The sequence below is a fragment of the Aquila chrysaetos genome, chromosome 25 (genome assembly GCF_900496995.4).
Source record: "Aquila chrysaetos chrysaetos chromosome 25, bAquChr1.4, whole genome shotgun sequence".
Classification (NCBI taxonomy): Eukaryota; Metazoa; Chordata; class Aves; order Accipitriformes; family Accipitridae; genus Aquila; species Aquila chrysaetos.
Genome location: NC_044028.1, coordinates 7022073 through 7044617, shown reverse-complemented (window position 1 = coordinate 7044617; position 22545 = coordinate 7022073). Strand labels below are relative to the sequence as shown.

General features: G+C 38.0%; 1 protein-coding gene across 18 annotated transcripts in view; it reads left to right on the top strand.

Moving 5' to 3' along the window:
• Positions 1-22545, top strand: part of SUN1 (Sad1 and UNC84 domain containing 1) — a 35968-nt gene that overhangs the window by 5375 nt on the left and 8048 nt on the right. For 5 of the 18 annotated variants that reach the window (XM_041120383.1, XM_030001537.2, XM_041120382.1 and 2 more), the window contains exons 2-14: positions 6238-6334; positions 12567-12761; positions 13101-13291; positions 14412-14438; positions 14543-14737; positions 16496-16618; positions 17630-17713; positions 18034-18144; positions 19560-19658; positions 20325-20418; positions 20531-20589; positions 21629-21774; positions 21926-22150. In XM_041120383.1, the coding sequence (XP_040976317.1) occupies positions 6258-6334; positions 12567-12761; positions 13101-13291; positions 14412-14438; positions 14543-14737; positions 16496-16618; positions 17630-17713; positions 18034-18144; positions 19560-19658; positions 20325-20418; positions 20531-20589; positions 21629-21774; positions 21926-22150 (1626 nt within the window). In that variant the 5' untranslated portion in view covers positions 6238-6257. Of the gene's footprint in view, positions 1-1122; positions 1335-1389; positions 1573-6237; positions 6335-12566; positions 12762-13100; positions 13292-14411; positions 14439-14542; positions 14738-16495; positions 16619-17629; positions 17714-18033; positions 18145-19559; positions 19659-20324; positions 20419-20530; positions 20590-21628; positions 21775-21925; positions 22151-22545 lie in introns of those variants that run through there. The other 13 variants (XM_030001554.2, XM_030001553.2, XM_041120385.1 and 10 more) reach the window with 11 other exon arrangements.

Sequence of the window (22545 nt, the reverse complement as noted above, 5' to 3'; positions counted from 1 at the left end):
AAACTGTTTAGAGGCAGTGCCTGTTTTCTGACAGCCTCAAGAAGTTTCATGTCTGCTGGAAAGAAAAAGTATTTGTTTTGCCTTATTTTATGTTTCTTTATTTATTAAAAAAAAGGAATTGCTTATAATACGTTATAGGAAATGAAAATCTTAGCTAGCAAGTTCCAGGTTCCATGTTTCTGCAGTACGTGCAATCCCGCTATCCCACGGTCTAGTTTTCAGTTTAACATCACGCAAAAATGAAGTGAAATCTTTGCTCATTTTGTTAAAATTTTCCCTCTTGGTGCTTTGCAACTGACTGCTACAGGGTAATGCTTCTGTTGGATTTCCAAGTTAATCTTAATGTCTAATTCCCCCTCTCGCCTGCGGGGGTGTATTAGTGTTTGCTAATTTTCATAATAATATTATGGAAGCGAGTCGCAGGCTGCTTTGTTGTCGGTGATCTGTATGGAGGGCTTTATTGACAAGCTTAGTAGGCTTTTTACGTTGATGTATTGGTAAGCGTGGCGCGCATATCTTAAATCTGTGCTGCTTTACCGACTGGTGACTCGGTGACGGTAAGAGTTGCGGGCCCTTCAGGCGTTCAGGTGTAGGCGTCGGTTATAACGAGTAGGATGTTGGGTCGGACTTGTGGTGTTCGTTAACACTGAGGTTGTTTCCGTGGGCCGGCGAAGCGGTTTAGGGACGTGAGGCAGTAAGTCAGATACGCCTTCTGTTACCTGCGGGTGAGCCTACAGCTGGAACAGACTCCCGCGACGGGTCCCTCCGCGTTCGCGGGCTAAGCTCTCCGGAGCGGGACCCTCTCCGCGGGGGCAACCAAGGGGTTAAAAGCCGTGGGCTGGCTGAGGCGGCCGCGTCCAGTGAATTCAAACTCTGCCTCTGAGTGACAAGGGAGGCTCCGGGAGGCTGGGTCAGATCAGTCGGATCCTGCGGGCTTTGTTGGGGCCGGGAAGCCATTTTGGGATCCTGCGGTGTGGCATGGAACAGCATGTCCCGTCCGCCGGGGAGCGCGCCCTGAGCCCGGGCCGCCTCGGCGGGCGCGGCGCGGCGGCCGCCCGGCCCCCCCCCGCCCCCCGGCCGGGGCAGCCCGCGGCGCTGGGCACCGGCCGCGCCTTCCAGCCGTCCCCGGCCGCTCCGCCGGGCCGGAGGCTTGCCCGGGCGAGCCGCCGGAGCGCTCTGAGGCTGCCTGGTTCCGTGGCAGGTCGCAGAGGCGGGTGGGGGAGGCCTCGAGCAAGGCGCCGAGCCTCTTTAAATGCAGAGGCCTGTGCACCGAACTCCTTGTAGGTATTGAATTGCGGGGCGGTCTGGAGGTTCCAGGCTCGTAAAATGACTCGGTGGGTTGTCACGCGGCGCTTCAGGTGCTCCCTGCGTGTAAACAATGAACAGGCGTGTTTATTGTTTCGCCGTAGCTGAGGGTAGAGCTGGCTTCTATCAACCCTTCGTTTAAAAACCGTTTCAAGGGCTACTTAATGTGAATGTGCAACGTTACTGCTTTGTGGAGAACCTCTTTTTTCGTTAGTAGCCTTACAGTTTGACACCTGTGTCGGGGGATCTTTGCCGTAATACTCAATGGTAACACCTAGTTTACAACGCGAATTTTATTACTTGGGGGTGGGGTGGGGTTGGTTGTTTGCTTTTGTGTTTTTGTTTTAAAGGAATACTAACGTTTTAAGAATGTGTGTTCTAATAAAATGTTGATTTAGCTTGGAGCTCCTTGCCCTTCAGCCTGTTTAAACTAGTAGTTAATTGGGTATGTGGAAACATTCTTCGTGGAGTACATTTACTTGGGAATTCGCCTTTTTTTTTTTTTTTACCAAAACCAGTAATTTTATTGGTTATTCTGAAGAATAGTAGAAAATAAAAATTGAAATTGCAAGTAAAAAATGGCTTGCTCTCAGGAGCTGATAGGGTTGCATGTTCCAGTTTCATTGTTATTAATAACTTGCCCAAAAGTCCATTTAGCTTTTGTGGCATTAGTATGTTAAATCATAATGACTTAGTTTGTTTGCTTTAAAAGGTAAGGATAGAATAGGTTCTGCTTGAAAGTAGTACTACCAACATCTAAGACTGTAAATGTATAATTTTTTTTACCCCTTGTAATGTAAAATATAAGACATGCTTTCTTGCAAATTTTCTCCTTCTCTAACAGACTTCCTGGTGACTATTTCTACTCTGCCAAGGTCCCATTTGTGAAATGGAGATTTACCACTTCCTCTGTCACAAGGGGTGTTCGTGAGGAAATTCCTAGATAGTACGTTTGTGGAAGTCTATTTAGGTACCCCAAAAAGACATAAGTGGGGGTTCATCCTTGTCCCTGCCAGGTGCTTGTAGTGTATATACAATGTGTGTTTGGCACTGCCCCCACTGCCATGCTTCTGTGCGTAAAGGCCACTACCAGAGTATCTCATCACCTGCCATGAAAGCCAGAATTTTGCTGCAGCAGTACTAGGGTTTTGTTGAGGCTGGTTGATTCTGAAAGTGATTTTCAGATAAACAGGGTTATGAGGTAGTGATGCGGTCTCATGTCACTCGGATGCTTCACATCCTCTGGAGACTGCCAAGGGGCTTTGTGCAAAGGTAAATTCTGCTGCACTGATTACAGGAGTCCCTGTGCTTCCTTCTGTTCTGACCAAGTCAGAATCTGTGTCTTCTCCTGCCCTTCTGCTCTGCTGACTTACCCTAACACTGATTCAGTTGAATTGCAAGGGAGAGAGGATACTTGAGATGGTAGTTGTTGTCTGCTTCCCCCAAAAAGCAAATAATCCAGCAGTCTCCTCTGCAGGAATGTGGAAGTTAGCTTGGAAGTTGAGGTGCACCTGGCGTCTGCTAGCATTCTGCCTGAAATGTGTGCTTCTCTTTAATTGCCTTTAGGTTGTGTTATACATGTATTCTTATTACTTGGGGGTTTTTTTGTAACTACATGCTTAGTTCTTTCACTATATATCCCTTTGTACTTAGAAATCGATGTTTATGGGCTTCTGAAGAAGGAAAAAAGGCTACTTAAAGTTTGGGCCCAGTAATGCTTGCAACAAAGCTGATACTAAAAGCCTCCATGAATCTGAGTCCAGACAAAAGTCTGTGGTACCTAAATCAGAAACCTGCTGGGCACTCAGAAGTGTTTAAACTGGAACTAAGTGCTGTGTCTACCTCTAAGGTTCTCTGCCATGTTTTGTAATTTTAGATTTCAAAAATATTTTATTAACATGTCTCTTTGTTCCAGTTGTATATAAAAGTTTCATAAATTACAAGAATTAATATATGAAAGGTGGAGTGCTGTTAAACATGAGTGAACAAATTAGAGGGAGTTACTGTCCTCCACCCACCCCTGGTCTGTTAAAGTTCTGCTGTAGTAAGTATGTAGAATATTTCTAAATAAATTGGGTTGATCGTTTGTTTTGTGGGTTTTGTTCTGAAGAAATTAAGCTGTTGAACTAGTAGCTGTGTGTGTGGTTTGTTTTTTTTTTAATCTAGTTTCACAGTAAATTTTAGATGCCTGTTTTTGAAAGTTGTGCTGGTTATCTCTGAAGATTATTTTCAATTTCTGTTTAAGTCAGTTAAGCCTGTTTTGTTGCTTTGAAAAATTGAGTAAAGGTTTTTCCCTTTGAGTCTGGATTAACTTTAGAGCATCAGACAACCAGTGAATCACACCAAGCCCCTAAATTTTCTAAGAGTGATTTCTGACTGTGTGGTGTTCAGATGGCAGACCTTTTATCTTTACTGGAAATCTTGGTGCTATGAAAACCAGCTATTAATAGACCTACGCATAAATTTCTTCAAGGCTTTTCAGTTAGCAGTGCCACTGTCAAGTACATATTTTATCTAGTACTAACTTAATGATATATTTCAAACCTTATCAAATAAGGAATATGATGTAAGTTCTAGCATTTGTTTTCTTCAGAAATCAAGTAAGGAGAGAATCGATGGGGAAGGGAAAAAGAACAGGAAAGAAACTGAGCCAATATGTTATTTTTCAAGGTCTGCCTTTGCCCGGCCCATATGGGTAGCAGAGGCAGAGGGAGGAGTTGGGTAGCTACTGAAAGCTCACTCACGTAGCCTAGCTTTCCATGTGGGAAAATATTGCTGGGTGTCAAAAGCACGATATCGGCTATTGAGTTGCCAGTTAAAAACTAGGTTTATTGATGAAATGATGTGTGCTGAGCAGTCAAGATCAGCTCTGGTGGAAACTAAACAGACGTTTCCCTAGCTTGCGGTTTCAAAATCTTTCTATTGGGATGGACCAATTTAAACAGATCAGCCTTAATCACTGTTTTGAATTTCAACTGGCATATGTCCGAGAAATCTGTTTTGCGTCCGAGAAATCTGTTTTGCTGTTGTTTAAAACAAGTGCTGTCTGATGTTATCAATATCCCTCACCTTGAAATTCACTGTATTTCCACTTTCATTACAGGGGAACCGTTACTCTCTGGTCCCCATTTCCTATGTTCTAAAATGAGCTCTTATTTGTTCTTAAAGTATGGCAGCAGCTGTTATGTCTTTGAGCAGTATTTGCTGCAAGAGAATTAGAAGACTTCTTTGCTAATGCTTCTGCACTACTGATTTAAGCTTCCTCTAAACAAACAACTAATTTCATATACAAGCCAGTGGAAGCGTCATGGCTCTGGGACAAGTGAAGTAAGTGTAGAGAAAGATCACTTAGTGGAAATGCTTTCTCTATGATATTAAAAGATGTGTAAATAGCAGAGGTGAGACCTTATTTTTCATTAACCCCACAAATGCATGAGAGGTGCTTGCATTCAGAAAGCTACAATGTTTAGGCCTGTAAGTTTTGATATGTAAAAACAAGAAGGAAACTCTGTCTTCAGTAGTAATGGAAATATCTTCCTGCCTTGACATCAGGATTTGGAGTCTACAGGTGGACTGACCAAGAGCATTTTAATGTTATGTGTAGAGATTTCTTTTTGAGCTGCTATTACTTGTACCTCACTGCTTTTTGTCTCTTTTTTTTTTTTTATGTATATGTAGCTATACAAATGAAAACTCCTATTTCAGCATAGCAAAGTGCATCCCCAAAATGAGTTACTTGTTGATGTTTTGATTATAAGAATTAAAGCATAGCTAGGGATATTCTTACCTTAGTTTAGGCATGTCATCACAGTTGTGTGGAATATCTTTTACTGCTGCTGAAACAGGAGCTGTAGATAATCTGAAAATAGCCAAGATTCTGCTTTCCTAACCATGCAAATCCAGGATAGCCAAATTCCTATTTGTTAACCATGAATAACCTGCTATCTAAGAATCTTTTCTAGAAAAGCAAAACTTTTCTTGTGGCTAAAAAAAAATGAGAAAGGCTCAAGGTTTTTTGCAAATATTTTGAACTTGAAAGTCAAATTGTACATAACGCCACAAATAGTCACCCATGCAGCCCTACAGTTTCTCGATATGACAACATCAGTTTTTATTTTCTTCCTAAAGCTATAATACCTTTCAAAGACCCCATGGAAAGTTTTATGAGTGTGGGGTGGTTTTGGTTTGGTGGTTTTGGTGGTTTTTTTGTTGGGTTTTTTTTGGAAGTGGATGGCACTCTGGAAAATGTACCTAATTCTAGCCATGTGAGTCATTTTGCAGTTGGCTTTTCTGCTAGGGTGTGTATTCAGTGTTTTTTATGACAGGAATAAATTAACCGATACCAAATATTAGAATTTTATGTGAAATGAAGGAAACTCCCTTGCTGCTTAGTGGATGGTGTTCAAAGGTTGTAGAGTAAAATGATTTGACTATATGTAAAAACTTTCTCAAGTTTCATCTGTGTTACACTTCGTTGGTGCACAGAACAGCCTGTGTGTTGCTCAATGGGCTTTCAAAGCAAAACTCATTGTGAAGAGATCTCTGAAAGCATGGCTATGTAGTTTTTTAAATTTTTATGCTTAGCTTTTGGGGTTGCTAGCATAACTTAGTTCCTGTGGAAGTGTTGTGGTAGAGTTGTGATAAGAGCTTGGTTCATATTACAGTAATGTTCCAGAGAACTCGGAAATTGCGGAAAATAGAGTATCGTAAGGACAGTCATGGTCAGAAATACACTGAGCTTCATGCAGTAATGATAAAGGATATCTAGTGCTAGCAGCAATACTGCTGAAATATTGAGAGCTCCATATTTCTGGTAACAGTAGCTTTCTTTTTTTTCAATACTTCATAATACAGGCTGAACAATGCAAGGGCTCCTACATTGACTTTATGTAATTTTAAGTCATTGCATTACTTTATTTTCACCTTTTACAGTATGATTTGAAACAGTCAACATGGACTTTTCACGTCTACACACGTACACTCCTCCCCAATGTCTGCCAGAGAACACTGGCTATACATATGCACTCAGGTGAGAACTCTTTTCTTCTTGTAGAGAAACTGTATGTTCTCTGAATGTTGTTAATTATGGAGAGTTTAGTTTTCATGGTAAGTAGCCGACTACTTTGAAGAAGCGTGCTTTATCTGGTCTGTTTTGAAAATAACTGCTGTGTCCTACATGGAGGAAGGAATACATGCTGAACTAACAGGACAATGACTAAGATAATGACTCAGTGTTTATTAGTTGCTATGAATAACTAGTCTCCGCCTAGTTACAATTGCTCTTTTATTTCTACAAGTATGTCATCAAAATTATTAGATGTTTTCTGGTATGTCTTGTAACTTCTGTGTGTGTTTTCTTTTGCGACTTGGTGCCATTTTCACTTTAAAACACTGTTTGATACGCACTCATTGCTACTAACGTGGAACTTGGCTGGAAGTGGCATATTGGTTACTTGTTTTAGCAAAACTGCTTGTTGTGTGAATCTAAAATCTGTATTCTAATGAACTTGCTATTTCTTGTATCTTTTTGTTAAACTGACCATTATTAGACTGTTCCTCAAATCACTTCAGTTTTCTAAAAATAACTGTGGTGTGTTTGCTAGTTTTTGTATTATGTATTCAAAACAGATGTTGTGATGCCCATTTGAGTTTTTTTAATATTACTAGAGCAGATTGTGGCTGCTGATTTCATCTATCTAGCTTTTCCTGTTGTTGAATTAGTAGATGTATTTTGAAGCAAGTATACATCAGTGAGCCTGAGTTATTGGTTTAACTAACTTGAAGTTTAGAAAAAAAAATTGTTCATTAGGATGCAGTATGAGATTGCTTTTCTATTTTGTGCCTGTAAATCATTATTATGTATTTAATGTGTATTAAAATATAGTATTTTGGTTGGAGAATACTTGGCTACTTGCCAATAAAACAGAAGTTGGCAAAACTGTAGAATTAAGAGAGCACTAGTTTAACATTCTTGATTTTGTGTACTCTAAAACTGTAGCATTATCATTTTTTGTTGGGGGTCATGGTTTGTTTGGTTTTTGGTTTTTTTTGTGTGGTGTGGTTTTTTTTTTTGTTTAGCTATAGCCTGATGTCAACAGTGTTGCAAAATGGGATATGTTTTATGTTGCATCAATTAAATTGCAACTCTTCCTAAATCTTTAGAAAAACATTGGTAAAATGTTGGTTAAATACAAGCGGGTTTACTAATTTCAAGAAAAGGCATGCTGAACAGTGAAGGATGATTTATGTGCCTTATAGCAGGCAGAAGATTCACTATTATATTGCTAGTTTAAGTAGCTCTATGTTGCAAATGTACCTTAGATTGGCTGAAATACTTTTAACTCTTTTAAAGAGGATAACTTTCCCTACTGTGAGCAATGCAAGTAGACTTTGATTCTTCAGGTTTAGACAGTGACTTGTTTATGTCTCTGTGAGCATATCTTTCTTAAAACAAGCTGTGAAATTGTCATCTAATTTGATTTCTTTTCCTTAGTTGTTGTATTTGTCTGAAATGATACTAGTATGTTCTACTGTACAATCTTCTCCACAGCGACTAATCTTTCTCGCAGAGAAGAGGAGGGAATAAGTAGGTCTTAGCAATCTTAATTTCTTAATACTAATACTCTTGGAAATACACATATTAAAAAAAAGAAAATCAAAGTAAAGTTCAATGGCTTCCTTAAACTAATCTGGGGTTAAAACCCTTCTGAGCTGGGTTTTTCTTCTTGCCCACTGTTTTGTCAGATAAGAGTTTTGTTTCTCACTGAAGCAAACAAGAATACAACAAGAGCGAAGATTAACCTGCCAGGAAAGGAAGATGCAGAATGATAAATCCTATTTGAAGTCTGGAGGATAGTTCATTATGACTTTGGGTTTTGTGTAGAAGACAATGGGAGTGCTTGACTTCCTACATAAACAAAGATTGCCATTTTGCAAAACTGAGAACTTGTGAAGAGGCCTTTGTAGAAGGGGAGGGTTACATGTCTTGAAACTTTTCAGCCTCCTATTTTGCTGTTAAGCTGTATTACATATAGGTATTCAGAAATGGATAGAGCTGGATAAGCTGAAGTTTAATAACTGACTTAATGAAGGCAAGTATAGTTAAACTAGGTTGAAATGAATTCATTTTAATTCTTCCTTGTGTAGAAAGGAAGTATTTGCAAGCACTTTCTTTAAAATTTCATCTTGAAAAATTCTGTGAAGCCCCAAATATTAAAATAGTGGGGGAAAACTACTTGGTACACTGCCTGCTCTCAGGGTGTCAAGAGAATAAACTACAATCTTTTGAGCAGACCCTTGCTATATGGCTGCTTGCTAAATCTGTGGAGAATGCCATGTATTATTGGTGTAGTTCTTCCAACCTTGGGTCAAGCAGTATTTGAAGAATCTGAGGAAAGGGTGAGTTAGGCAGAGTTGCTAATCAGAAATATTTTTGTGCTGAAGTTCATTCTTCTTCCTCTCCACCTCACCAGTATTTGTTTGCTTATGTTCTGATCTGGCTTGTTCTGCCTTTGACAATTCAGTCTTTACAAAATCTGTCTGTAAGTTTCTTTAAAGAAACTGGCTTGTGTGTGTAGCACTGCAGAAGGTAGTATGGTGAAGTTAGATACCACAAAGCTATTAATAGAGTTGGTTATGACCTATTAATAGAATTTATATTAATACTCACTGAGATTACTGTGTGTTTGTAACTGTTTGTAGTTCTTTGTGCTTTTATTCTTCCAGCCCAAAATCAGAAAAGCGTTAAACTGATATAGCTAAATAACCTTTATCCTCCTCAAAATGCAAGTCAAACTTGTGAATCTCACCCACTTGTCAACATAAAATTTACACCCCCCTCTTCAGGCTGATCTTTCCTTTTAGTCACCATCATCTTTTGAGTTGCATTGTTTTTGTCAATTCACATACCTTTAACACTTTTTCTTCACAAATATATATTAAATTGATAAGAATTTGGTTTGTTTTTTTTTTTTTTCCCCTGTGTCAGAGCATTAAATCAGGATGTAACTTTCTGCAAAATAGTTGAATAAAATCCTTTGGTTTTTTACATGTGTTCTGGGACTTATCGAAGCAATGGCTAAACAACTCAAGGTAGTGTCCTTGGTCAGTTAATTTAAGTAATGCCCTGGTCAGAAAGCATATGAAAGTTTGTATACAGATGATGTGCATGTGTCTGTGTTAGAAGATCTCTGTTTAGCTATAGTTCTCTAGGTGTATTGCATTTATCTATTATTATCTTGAATAATCAAGAACATTACTACCTGTTTCATTCCAAGGAGTACTTGTAAAATAAATAACTCGAGGTCCTCCAGATGAAGCTATAGGTGTGCTAAAATTGGCAGACTTTGTTCTCATTCCACTTATAAAAATATAACTTGAAAATTAACCCACTGAAGTTTAGGACATTCTTATTCTGTAGAAGCTCATGTGAAGGAGGTATCAAGGTAATAACTAAGAAGCTGGAAATGTAAGACTAGATCCAGTCAGCAGATCTGCCAGTAGCCATGGGAGCTGTTTGTCAGGGGAAGGAACCAGAGTCTGCACTGTTTGTGTGGGTTATCTAGGAGTGTAGGCTAATTGCATCCCACCTTTTAAGATGTTTTTTGGTTAGCCATGCATATTGCATAGAAGTACCATCAATGTACAGGTTCATTTCTGTCCTGTGGAAGGAAGGGCAGGAGGTTTTTGTTTACTGTAGTCTCTTCTGTAGAAGAAAAAAAGGCTGCCTTCCAAAGTGTGGAAAGTGAGATGGCAAGTTAGGAGGCTTCTAGATACAGTCCTGCCAACAGAGGACAGATAATTCACTTTCAGTGTGAAGAGAATTATTATCCTGCATAAGCAAGAGAGAAGCTGTCTTTTTGTTTAAAGAGGAAAAGATCCCATGATTATTATGTTTTTTAGATAGTAGAGCCCAACTCCAAGCTATGTATTCAACCCGAATTGATATAAATGTTCATTGAGATACTTAATAACAGCAAGCGTTCATAAACAGAAACAAATTGAGGCTGGTCACAGCTGTCAGCTTGTCCTGTGCACTTTGTGTTCTCGTGAATTGACTGTCTGTAAGAAACATTGGGTGAAGATGAGGAAAAGCAAATGCATAGTGGCAAGTGTAAATAGCAAAACTGAGTTCTGAAACAACTGTTTAGGGAGGGACTCAATAGTAAACTATTGTGGCTCCAACCCTTTCAGAATGAGCAACAGGAGCTGTATTTAACTCGTATTCTCACTTCACATCTGTCAGAATGCAAGCTATCTAAACTTAATATTTTTGAAAACTGTGAAAATTATATCCTTTTGTACCTAACCAAATGTAGACTAAACCTGTTTTCACATGAGGCGGCTCCCATCTTATTTCCTCTCTGCCTTCCACCCAAATGTAAGCAAGGATTAATAAGCATAACGTATATAGTAATGTATGCTGGGTTTGTCTTAAGCTGAGCTTAGACTCCTGCCTTACGCGGGGTTGCGCTGCATGTGGCAGTATTAGCAGGGCAGGCCAATAAGATCAAGCAGGTGTTGCTGAAGACCTGCCATCAAATCTGTGCACCTCTGAGTGATAGAAGAAGTTATTTTGGACAAGCTCTAGTCTGGTTCTGTGGGCTGAATGCCCATTTGATGCTGAAGCAGCTAGGTGTTTTCCTGCAGTGCATTGCCTGGGTTAGGGTTTTTTTTAGCTGAAGGAAATGCAGTTCATGTGCTCTGACACAGTCCCATCTTATGTGTTTTACTTTTTGCATTGTGGAGCAATCAAGAAACTCGCTTTAAAAGCACCCACCTTGTCAGAATTAAATCATTACTGTAAGTGTAGCTACTGGGCCTTCTGATGTTAACATATTTGTATGCCAAAGCAATACAATACATATTATATTATTACTTTGTAGTGTTCTGGGTTTTTAATTATTGTGTAAGAAAATGATTTCCATTAAATTGTTTTTGCACAATTACATTTTATAGTAGCTGTTTATTTTTTTTTTTTTAAAGGGAAAGCTTCCATTTCAAATACAGATTGCACAGTAGAATCTACTCATTCAGATCTAATTTGCTTGCTTGTTTTTCTTTGGGATTTTGGGGAGAAGGAGCTGCTTTAGTTAACAATATCTTGCTCAGCTCTTCTTTTTAAAAAAAAAAAAAAACCAAACAAAAACCCCAGGAATATTAAAGTAACTGTTGTTACAGCTCTGGATATATCTGTGGTCCAGGAGGGAACAGACTCTCTGGGAAAGCTGGCCTAGAGCGCTCATAGTGCTGAGTGGTTCTAGGACCTGGACTCCCACTGTGCAATACCCTGTAATAGCAAGCTGTGCTCGGTTACATGACTGAATGTTTCCTTTGATAAGTATTCTGCTTTAGGCTAAACTTCTGTTATAGTAAATTTATTTCTTACTGACTCCTCCATTTAATCTGTTTGTGTTTGCCTTGTGTTGCTGCTTTGTCTTCACTGTAAATTTTCACAGAGGTTCTCAGAGAATCAAGTGCAGAAGTGTGGAGTAGAGTTCTGGGGTAATGATGTGAGGCTTGTCTACATGTAAACTTGCCTCTGTAGGATAAAACAGAGAAAAATGGATGAAAGACTCTAAACTTTTTTTTATTTGTTCAGAGTTAAATATTTCTAATGATTTGCATTAAATTAAGAAATCTTTTAAAAGCACTTTTTAAAAAGTAATGGTAGTTAAACTAATGTAGCTAAAGTAGGGAAGTCTTTAAGTATCTTAAAGGGGGGAAGTTCCTACTTGTTGGGAGATGGAAATTCAGAGTAGTGTGACATATGGGTCTTTGGTTCTCAAAACAAGGAATTGGCAAACAAAAAATAATAAAAAAACCCCCTTTGACTATAAATGAATCTTTAACTTGCAATTTAGAGAGCATCATGATTTTTAATTTGCTGCTAGGCGTGGTGAAGAAACTGTGTCATGAATGGCTTCCTCTCAAATTGGTCCCAAAAGAACTATGTGTCTGAGGCTGTATAACGGATGCTTGCTCTGGCTCAACTTCAAATGTGGTTTCCATGGTGGTTGTTTCTTTCTAACTGTGACTTGCTTTCAGTTGTTAAACTTTTTAATATGAATTGCTTAAGAGAACCTTGAATATCTATGTAGTTCTAAGTTGTTTGGGTTATGTGGCATATCTTGTGGGAACTGCTCCATAACCCCAGATAAACTGCTTTTAATGGAAACTTAGTCTAGCTTGAAGGGCATGTTTGTTACTGGGGGAATTTTCTCTTAAACTCTGGTAACTTTGCTGTTCTTATTTTGTTGCAGTTCAAGTTACTCTTCATCTGCTTTGGATTTTGAGACTGAAAACAAAATAGATCCAGTATTTGATTCACCAAGAATGTCACGGCGTAGTTTACGGTTAGCTGCTGCAAGATTTAATAAATCAGATGATGCACAAAATGATATCCCTCATGACAGCTCTTATGCCGGAAAGATGTCCTTCAGAGAACAGTCTTATAAGTAAGCACTTTTTATCATCACAAGTTAATTTATTGTTTGGAGTCTTGAGACTTCCTGTTTGAACACGGTAGTACAAACATAGGTTACCTGCTGTTTTATTCTTTGTTCTCAGTGTTTACTGCCATACTTTGAAAATTATGTTCAGTGTGTGGTTTGCAGTGAAGTCTTTGCAAGAGTATAGGTGGTTGAATGAGGATTTTCTTTTAAACCTGATTTGAGTTGTCTAGTCATGTTGGTATTAAAATACCTTGACTGTTTTTTTTTTCATTTAAAATGAGAGGCGAAGAGAAATTTGCATCTTTAGTGCTATGTCTTATTTGTCTTTGCTTTGTTTCCTAGGATGTTGAAGCAATGCAAAAGTACAAATAAACAATCTGGCAGTGTAAGACACACACCAAGGAAAAATCTATCCAGCTCTTCCATTTTTAGCCAAAGCAGTTTCAATAGCCATGCCAGTGATGCATCAATGGTATCCACTGTATTGGATGAATCTTTGATTCGAGAGCAGACAGAAGTCGATCATTTCTGGGGTAGGTAATCATTGCTATTGCTCATATCAGACTGTGAAAACTGCTTATCGTTTGGTGTGTATAAACATATGTCCACATCTTCCTGCTTTTCCCCATCCATTTTTCCATCCTGCCCTGAAATGTGCATGTACTTACTCTTTTGCTGTAGATGTCTGCTTGCTAAGATGCCTACTGGAAATTCAGTCCAGTGAGTAAACTTGATTCATGGGCATAGTCAGCATCAGGACACGTTGCACAGTCAAGTTAATATGCCAGGCAAATGTATATGATTTTGTGATGCGACACTATAGACTTGTATAGATGCAATTATCTGTTATCATTATGTTCTTCAAAATGTGCATAGAATACTGTATCTAAAGAATGGTAAACATGTAACTTGTCTTTGAAAAGCCAAAGGATAAGCATTTTCTTGTTTGTTTATAGTCAAGTGTTTCAACTTAATGTACTTTAATCTGAAAGTTGCAAAGTAGTGGCTGGCTGGTGTGGGATTGTTTTTTTTTTTTTTGCAAGTATATACAAGTGTGTTTTTCTGGAACCTAATTTTTCATTGAAGAGGAAAATATGGGAGTTGCCTACATAAAGTATTGTCTATGTAGAATGTTGTGTAGGAGAAGATCAACAACTTATTATATCTCCTGATTCAGACTATTTGTTTCTAGTCAGTACGCTTGCAACCTTCCCAGAGTCCTAATGTAAAGAATTGTTTCAATCTTAGTAGAACACCTTCTCAACTTTAGATTACCTGGCTCTTAAAACAGAATCTTCAAATACAGTGGTACCAAAGTAGTTACCAAGCAACAGAAACAGCATAAGCTTGTAATTAGCTGCTTTAAAGTCACATGGGAGCTAAGAAAAGGTGTAGCTGTCATTCATGTTATGTTGTCTGCCGCTTCTGTGGTAGAATGCTTTTCACTAACTGTTACCCTACTACATTAATGTCTGAATATATGGATCTATTCATGTGGTGGACTGCAAAATATGTTAAATACTAACCATAAAGTGGCTTTTCTTTGTGGTCTTAAAATTAGTGGGACTTTAAATTTGAGTTCATGTCAGATATCATAGTTGATTATGGGACTTCCTTATATTTGGGACCAAATTTTTTTTTTTTCCTTTGAAGGTCTTGATGATGAAGGCGACCCTAAAGGTAACTACACTTTCCTTTTCCTTCCACATGCATTCTGTTTAATGGTAATTAGTGATGGCAATACTGATGTCAATGCACTGACTGTTTTACTCTTGGTTTGCTAGGTAGCGATACTACACCGATGCAGGGAAATGGTGATATCGCAACAGCAGAAACACCGGCCGCAATGATCAATGGCTACACTTGCAGTGACTGCAGCATGCTTTCTGATCGGAAGGAGGTTCTTACAGCATACTCGGCTTCTCATGTGCCATCTTCCAGAATTTACTCTAGGGATAGGAGCCAGAAACATGCATCTAGTAGGTTACTTTTTCTTGTGTTTTACCTGGATAGCAGCATGGTATATAGTTTAGTTGATGCATTTTTCCATGTGGTGTTATTTAAACACTTTTCCTACTCTGCCAAATTTACCAATAACTAAATTCTAGAGATCAGCTCTTATGAAATACCTTTCTCTATATCAGTTGAAACTTTATGTACTTGTCAGCTTCTGATGTATAATTATTAACTTTTTTTTTCCAATGCTGCTGTAGTAGGAATTAAACAATTTCAAAATGAAAATGCCATGGTATCTTAGCAAGTTACATTTCCAAACTGATTTGGAACACAATGGGCTGTTCCAACCAGCAATGATCATAAGAGTCTCCTAATCTGGTATTGCATCTATATGTGTCTGTTTATGAGGTTTTTGGTCAGGGTTTCCAGATAGAAACTTCTTTGCGGTCCAGTTGTGTTGGTTTTGTTTTGGTTTTTTTTTCTTTGCAGGAACTTTCAAGATTGAGCAGAATTGTTACTTTGTAGTGCTTCTGTTATCCAAGAAATCTCTGAGAGACACCTTCCTACTTTCTGCTTTGTTTTTTTCTCCTCATTTAACCTTGCAGCTTATTACAGTGTTTTTAGAAGCTAAACTTCAACTAGTTTAAAAAATGGAACTCCAAAGGGAAAAACTGATTCCAAATAGACTTCCTAGTGACTACATTCTTAAAGCTCAAAACCAAATGAATCTGCTGTAAATAAGGTTCTGGCTTTCCAAGGCAATCTCTATTTTATGGATGGTTGTCCTCCCTGTCTTGACTGTGTCTGCCTGCATCTTGCATAGCATCTTGAATTTCTTGATTGTTGGTAGTTCTCAGTTATCATGAAGTTGTTTCTTGAATGGCCTTGAATTAGAAAGGAACCAATTTTGGGATTCTGTAGGTGTGTTACTCTTGAATGAAGTATGTTTTCAGTAGCAAGAAATCAGTTTGTTTGGACTATAGGGTGTGACTTTAAATGCCTTGAGGCAAGTATTTCTTCTTGGTAAATGTGTAGCACAGATAGGAGTTCTGTTGGCTTAGCATAATGAACTAAAATTGACATGGTATGAAAGCTGTTTTCTGTGCTCCTGAGTCTGTATTCACACAGGAGAATTTTACAAGGAACTCATCTCGGTACATTCCTTTGAACTTGAATCCGTTAGTCTAGGTCAAACGTGGGGAGCGTGGGGAAAGGGGCACACAGACATGGCAGGTTCTTGGAATGTGACTGATTCTAGGAAAGCAGCAGTATGGGGGACTGCAGCTTTGTTCCCGTGGCTCTGAAGAAGTGTGTGTCTCTAGCACTTGAGGCAGACCACTGCAGTGACTTCTTCCAATGTAAAGGTGGAGAAGGCGAAAAGTCCTCATCCTTTCAAATCCAAAATAAGAATGTAGTTTTTCTCTTTGGAGCTGTGACCCACAAAATCAATATCAACAGCTTGCATCACTGAGAAATCCTGAGTTCTGTAAGCAAGGAATTCATTGCTATTTAGAGTTCTTAATTCTCACAAAGAAAAGGTATTCTTGCTGAAGTCATATGTTCCGTCTTGAATGCGTTTTCCCTAGGATGTGTGGTTCTTACAAAAGCTTTGCTGTAATATCTAGTGCATCCAGACTCTTCAAACCACACTTGCTTAAGTTTCATATTCCTGGCTTTCCATGCTTCGTCCTCACTCTTCCACAAGCTAATGGTCACCAGAGAATAGAAGTACTTCCTTATGCAGGTGAATAATTTGTGTTCACACTGTTTTTTTTCAATAGGAGGAACCTATTTCTACACGAGTAAGATTCTGCGATTTGTCAAACATGCTGCAGCATCTTTTGCATCACTATTAGTGCAACTATTTCAAATGGTTTTGTTGAAGCTGGGTTATGAATTTAAAGGTACCTTTTCAGTTGTCTTCCTTGGTCTCCACACAAAGCCAGATTGTGTGTGTTGGGTTTATTTTTTCCTTATGGACTTCATCTTTGGCACTATGGTGTTCTTTTTCTATAGTCTTTTGGCTGGCTGCTATCTTTCACTTTTTTTCCCTCTCAGTTGTGCTACCCTTTTCATACTTTCCTCCTGTTTTGGAACAGGATTCGCATATGAGATCTGTGTTACAGTTAAGATTCACGTGTTGATTTTTACTAGGAAGTGGTAGAAGGTAATGTTTAGATTGAGAAACTTAAGTTGATTTTTTTAAAACTGTTTGGTGTGATAGTGTCAAATCCTAACTTTTCAATGTCTTTAGGTTTGGACCATCTTGTTACCCTTAAGCCCACTGTGCACTTAAAGCTTGACTATATCAGTCTTGCAAAACTAAAACTGCCATCATCACTCTGCACTACTCTAAAGCACATCTTGTTTCTCCCAAAAATGTTTGATTCTTCTTCGGTGCTTTCTCTTCTATAATACGTACTGTACGAGTGAAGTTAAATTGCCATAGGCAGAAGGTAATTGATTTTTGTGTGTGAATAAAACTTTGTTCTCTCCTGTTCTCTCTGCCTCAGTGCCTTATAACTTGCTAATGCTCTCTTCTTAGTCTTTAAGATCTCTGGTAAAACCAGCACAAGGATGTAACGGTTGGCCTATTTGACAGAATGATGGGCATAGGGGCTCAAGATTTGATGAGCTGTTACTTAGGGGCTTTTTTACTAACTTTGCTATCTGAAAAGAAGCAGAAAGATTTTTGAACAAAAAGGCCCCGCTGTTATTTATAGAAGGAAAAAAAGATTGCACAGAGTAGGCTTCTTCCTTGATCATTTTTCAGGTTTACTGTGAGTAACCTGGCTTTAATAGTGAACTAAGCCAGTTTAGCTAAAATCTGCATATATGTTAGCTAAAATGTGCCTGTATTAAAGGCTTTGAACTTGAGAGTTACATTACATGTATGCTTTTTGAATGTGTTGCAGCTCACTCAGACTACTGTGGAAGCATGAATGTAAAGGAGTTTTACAGAGAAGATAGCCGTCTTGGTGTAAATGAGGAATCAATATGTAAGTATAATGATTGATGTTGTCTTTTAGCTTTGGGCTGTACACCAGGTTGTTGCTATAATAGTAGTATCAGATACCCCATGACTTTACGGAAGCTACAAAGTAAACGTTTGTTTTGCAACTTAGTTGTAGAGGGGAGAATGGCAATTGCCTGGTGTAATGTAATATTTCCCCAATCACGTTTTATTCCACTGAAGTTTGCTTAGCGGTTTTTGGTTTGATAACTGATGTTATGAAATAGACTTGTTCAAGTTATCTTGTAACAATCTTAATTTGATCCTGGCTTTGTCCCATTAATCAACTGTTACCACAACCAACAGGTGATGACTGTAAGGGGAAGAAACATCTTGAAATATACACCACAGACCACATGCAATCCTCATGGGCTAAAAGGGTAGCAAGGACCATTTGGCACACCTTTTCTTATGCAGGTTGACTTGGACCTTTTTTTTTTCTTTTGCTTTTATTTTGCATCACAATCTCACAATATTAATCATACATATTGTTTGGGGGGGTGGGGTTTACCTTCATCTATCAAAGTAGATTAAAAGCATAAAGTGTCTAGAAAATTAACTTAACACCTTTTCTGTTTGACTTCTTTCTCTGATACTGCCTTTTGTACAAGCTTGGCAGACTGCTTACCTATTAGTAAAAACAAGGTATAGGGCCAGCGTACATCTTGTATGTTAGAAAGAACAAGTCAGATTGTTAATTTATTGCACTTTGGGGAAGTCTGTGCGCTCAATAGGTTGAAAAGCTGCCATTAAATGAAAGCAAGGTATGAGGTATTGGTATGCAGATTATTTGAATAAAGGGGTTTTAACATTTTATTTTTGTTCTAGTGATAGTCAATTTTTACAGGACTCTTATATAGGGATAAAATCTTCCCTATGAGATGAGCGTTCCCTAGCTTGAATGACAGAGGCATCAAGAATCTGTTGAGTGCTCTTTATTCAGCAAAGGAAAATGATTTGAGACACTTCAGTCACCTAAATGCTTTGCAAAATATTGGGTTGGTATATCTATAATCCCTCAGATTAACCCAGACATATCTGCTAATCTAAAAAGTAGGATTATTTTCTAAATGTATAATATGTAGTTTGTTCTGTAGAACGAACAGTCCTAGTCTTGGATATAGTAATTGTTGGCTTTAGTGGGCTTTAAGTTACAGCATTTTGTTATAGTGTATTGTTTTTTTGTTGTTGTTGGTTTTGGTCTTTTTTTAAGAGACTCAAAACTGACATACTGAAGATCCTTGGGAACATTCAGTTTAATGAAAATTTACTGCTTGTAACTTTTAGTAGAGAATATTTTCTATTATTTATCAGTATTTCTTAGACATCATTATTTCTTTCACTAGGATTTAAAATTTTTAATTGTTCCTTCTGCTACACATGAACCTAGATAATGAACTCTATGTATAATTCGGATCGATTAAGATGCTTTTAAAGTAATGATGTGCATAGAAGTTGTAATGGTAGTACTTTTTTTGCTATTCTCTGTTATACTTGGCATGGCACTGTTAGATAAACATGCTACAAAATGTAAACTTTGATTTTTGAAAAACTGATATTCTTACTGCACAGATGCTGTTGATCATTCTGTTTATATGTGAGAATGCTGTTTCTAAATTGTCTTGGTTTTACTTGGCTTCATATTTATTAGTGGTTTGCTTTGCTTTTAAATAGTGAAGAACCAAGTTTGTAGATTACTGAAAGGTATGTTTTAAAACTATGCAGAACATGTAATGGGCAGGGGATTGAGTCTGGTTTACTGCATCTACTGCAGAAGAACCTTAAGCTGATTTATGTATGTTACCACATAGAGTTAATTTGTTATAATCTAGGTTACTTTATGCTTCACACATTGCAAACAGTGGGAGCAACGGGATGGCTTGTGTCTCAGAAGGTGTTGTCTCTACTTTGGCTGGCCATTCTTTCTCCAGGTTACTATCCTAATCCGTGCGTGTGTGTTGACTGTTTCTTTTGATAAAACTAGGAATCTGCAGTACATGGCTTATACTAATTCAACTATGCTTATGCTGTAGCTTTTGTACATTGAAATGCATGTGCTGCTTTACTTTCTTTATTGACCAAAATAGGCTTAATGAGAGGGTATATTTCTGTTCACAGGCATAATGGGAGACTAACCAGACTGTTTCATGAGGGAATGAGTGTGTGAATAGCACAGAATATGGGGTGTCAAGAATAATGGGGTGTGGTTAGTTTGGTAGTCACTTCCTATATTGGTATTCCTCTTGGCAAAAACTGGTGCTGCTAATCTGTGCATTTCTTGAAACATACTGAGGTCTTCAGTGCGTGGTAACTTGGATTCAAATATTAATAATACTGAATTTCTGGCAAGATAGCATTGTTATAACAAATGAGCACTTCATCTTTTTGCATGGCTATTGGTTTTGTTGAGTAGCTGATGTTATAATGCTGTCATACTTGTGATAATCTAGATGTTAACAAGCTGCATGTTGCCTGTACTCATGCATTTCTCTGCTGCGCAAAGTATTCTTGGCCACAGTTGCATGTTCCTCTGCTTGGTTTCTTTGAACATGTGCCACAGTAATTACGTTTCACACTACTGCTTTTTTGTCTTCTAGGGAGGGCAGCTTCTGGCATGTTCAGGTTGCTTGGAACAGGGTGGTATCAACTTGTTGCTCTGATGTCTTTGCTCAAGGTGTTTCTTCTAAGAAGGTGTGTATCCTTTGAAAAAATTGTTTTGTAAGCAAATTATTTACCCGGTTATAAAACAATAAAATATGATAAATGTATTATTTCTTGTAAACTTTCCCCTCTCTCTCTCTAGATGCCTTCCAAAGATCTACAAGCTGTTACTGTTTCTTATCCCACTCCTGTTTCTACTAGGTATGTGAATAGTTTAGTTATAATACAAATCGGTGTTTTAATTTCATAGAGCTCTTTAGACAAAGAGTTGGTGAGTAAGTAAATGCACTGAAGTCCTTTTTTTTTTTTTAATCTCCCTTCATAGGAATAGTAATGAGGTCATAAAGAGTAGGCTGCATACTGATTGCTTTGATTGTTGTCAATATTCATAAAAGTGTGGTTAAGTTCTTTTACCAACTCATCCTAAGTCTTTCCTTTGCTCTAGACCATGCTGTAGTTGCTTAAAATACTGCTCTTTAGACTGGTTAGTTGACACTATTCCAGGCCAACTGCCTACTTTGAAATAAACATACTCAGTTTAAAATATTCACCGAAAGTGCTGGGCCATTTCTGAAAAGCGGTTTCATGTCTTTGTGTCCTGAAAAACTTGTAGCTACTTTGGGGAGAAGATGAAGCTTCTCAGAAACTTAGTACAGATTCAAAATCCTCTGTACTAGGAAGAATAAGAAAGGAAGAAGTTACCCTGTGTGCAAAATGCTGCTACTTCTCACTTAAGATATTGCAAAAATAAGTGTAATCTTTGTGAAATGCTAGACTGTTTTCATGGAAGCCTAAGTTTCCTCCAACTTTTATTAGATATTATGCAATGTGGTATGTAGTAAGTAGGGTATAAGGCAAGATATTTTTCCATTGAGACAAAAAGCAGTATTTCCATCTGCCTTCGGTGAGCATGGCCTGTCTTAATCAGTAAATGAGATCTATGTGCCAGGGAAGCAGTAGTGTGAGATTAAAGATATACGATATGTAAGTGTAAGTTGTCTGCCATACAACTGCGTGAGTGGTGCTGATGGATCTTCTTTAATATTCTGGAGTGCTTGACTTAACAATTTTTAAGCTGACTCATGCTGATTTTTTTAGACTGGAGTAGTGTCCACTGTGAAGGCTACTTTGCAAACTTAAGGTAGCTTTTGTCCTTAAGTAGGAAGACAAATTGTAGATATAAGCAGTCTTAAGGGAGAATTCTCTTGAACACCATTTTTGCTTTTTGTTTCTGATCTAGGTATATGGTTCTGGGGGTTTGATGGCTTCATTTCATCATTACCTTCGTTGAACTGGACAAGAATTGATAGAATACAGAGAATAGATGACTCTATTCATGTTCCTGAACCACAGGATGATTTTTTTCACTCTGTGCAACCCCCAAAGGTAAGGGACAACAGTCTAAGGAAGAACTTCTGTATCTTTTTAAGACTTCTTACCTCCCATGTCTTCAATATTTTACAATAACTATTTGACACACAAGGGTAATGTAAATAAGCGTCTTGATTTTTATATATTAAAAATCTTTATACCTTAGGATACCATAAATACCTTTGATTCTGGTCGTATAACTGAGCTGGAAAAGCAAATGGCCTTCGTGTCTGACAGATGCCATCACCATGATGAAGAATATAGCAAAGTAATGCTCCTACTCCATAATCTTCAAGATCAGGTTGCCCAGATGAGTGACAAAAGTGAAACATTGAAGCTAATAAAAAATGTGATCGATCAACATCTTAAAGATATGAAGCTGGAGGAAAAGGTAAGACAGTCAGTTATTGATGCTTTCTGATCCTGATCGAAGTATTCTGTTTTAATAATGCAGATTATTAGTGATTGGACTTTAGCATTCTTTTTCTGTTACAGAATTAACTAATAGGTAGTAAATGCTAGGGAATAGTCATTAGCATTTGTTCCTCCTTTTGTTATTGCTGAGAGAATTAATTCCAGACAGTTGGTCTAAAGTAGAGTCTTACATTGCTGAAAAGCAGCTGGATTTATCCTGTTTTCATACAGAGAAAGAAGACTATAGGAAGGACTAGTGACAAAGAAGGGGTTTTGTGGTAAACTTCCCTGTATATAACCCCTACTACTGCTGAATCAGGTCTTTACTTTTATTACAGATTCTGTAATTTCTCACACTACATGCAGGATAAA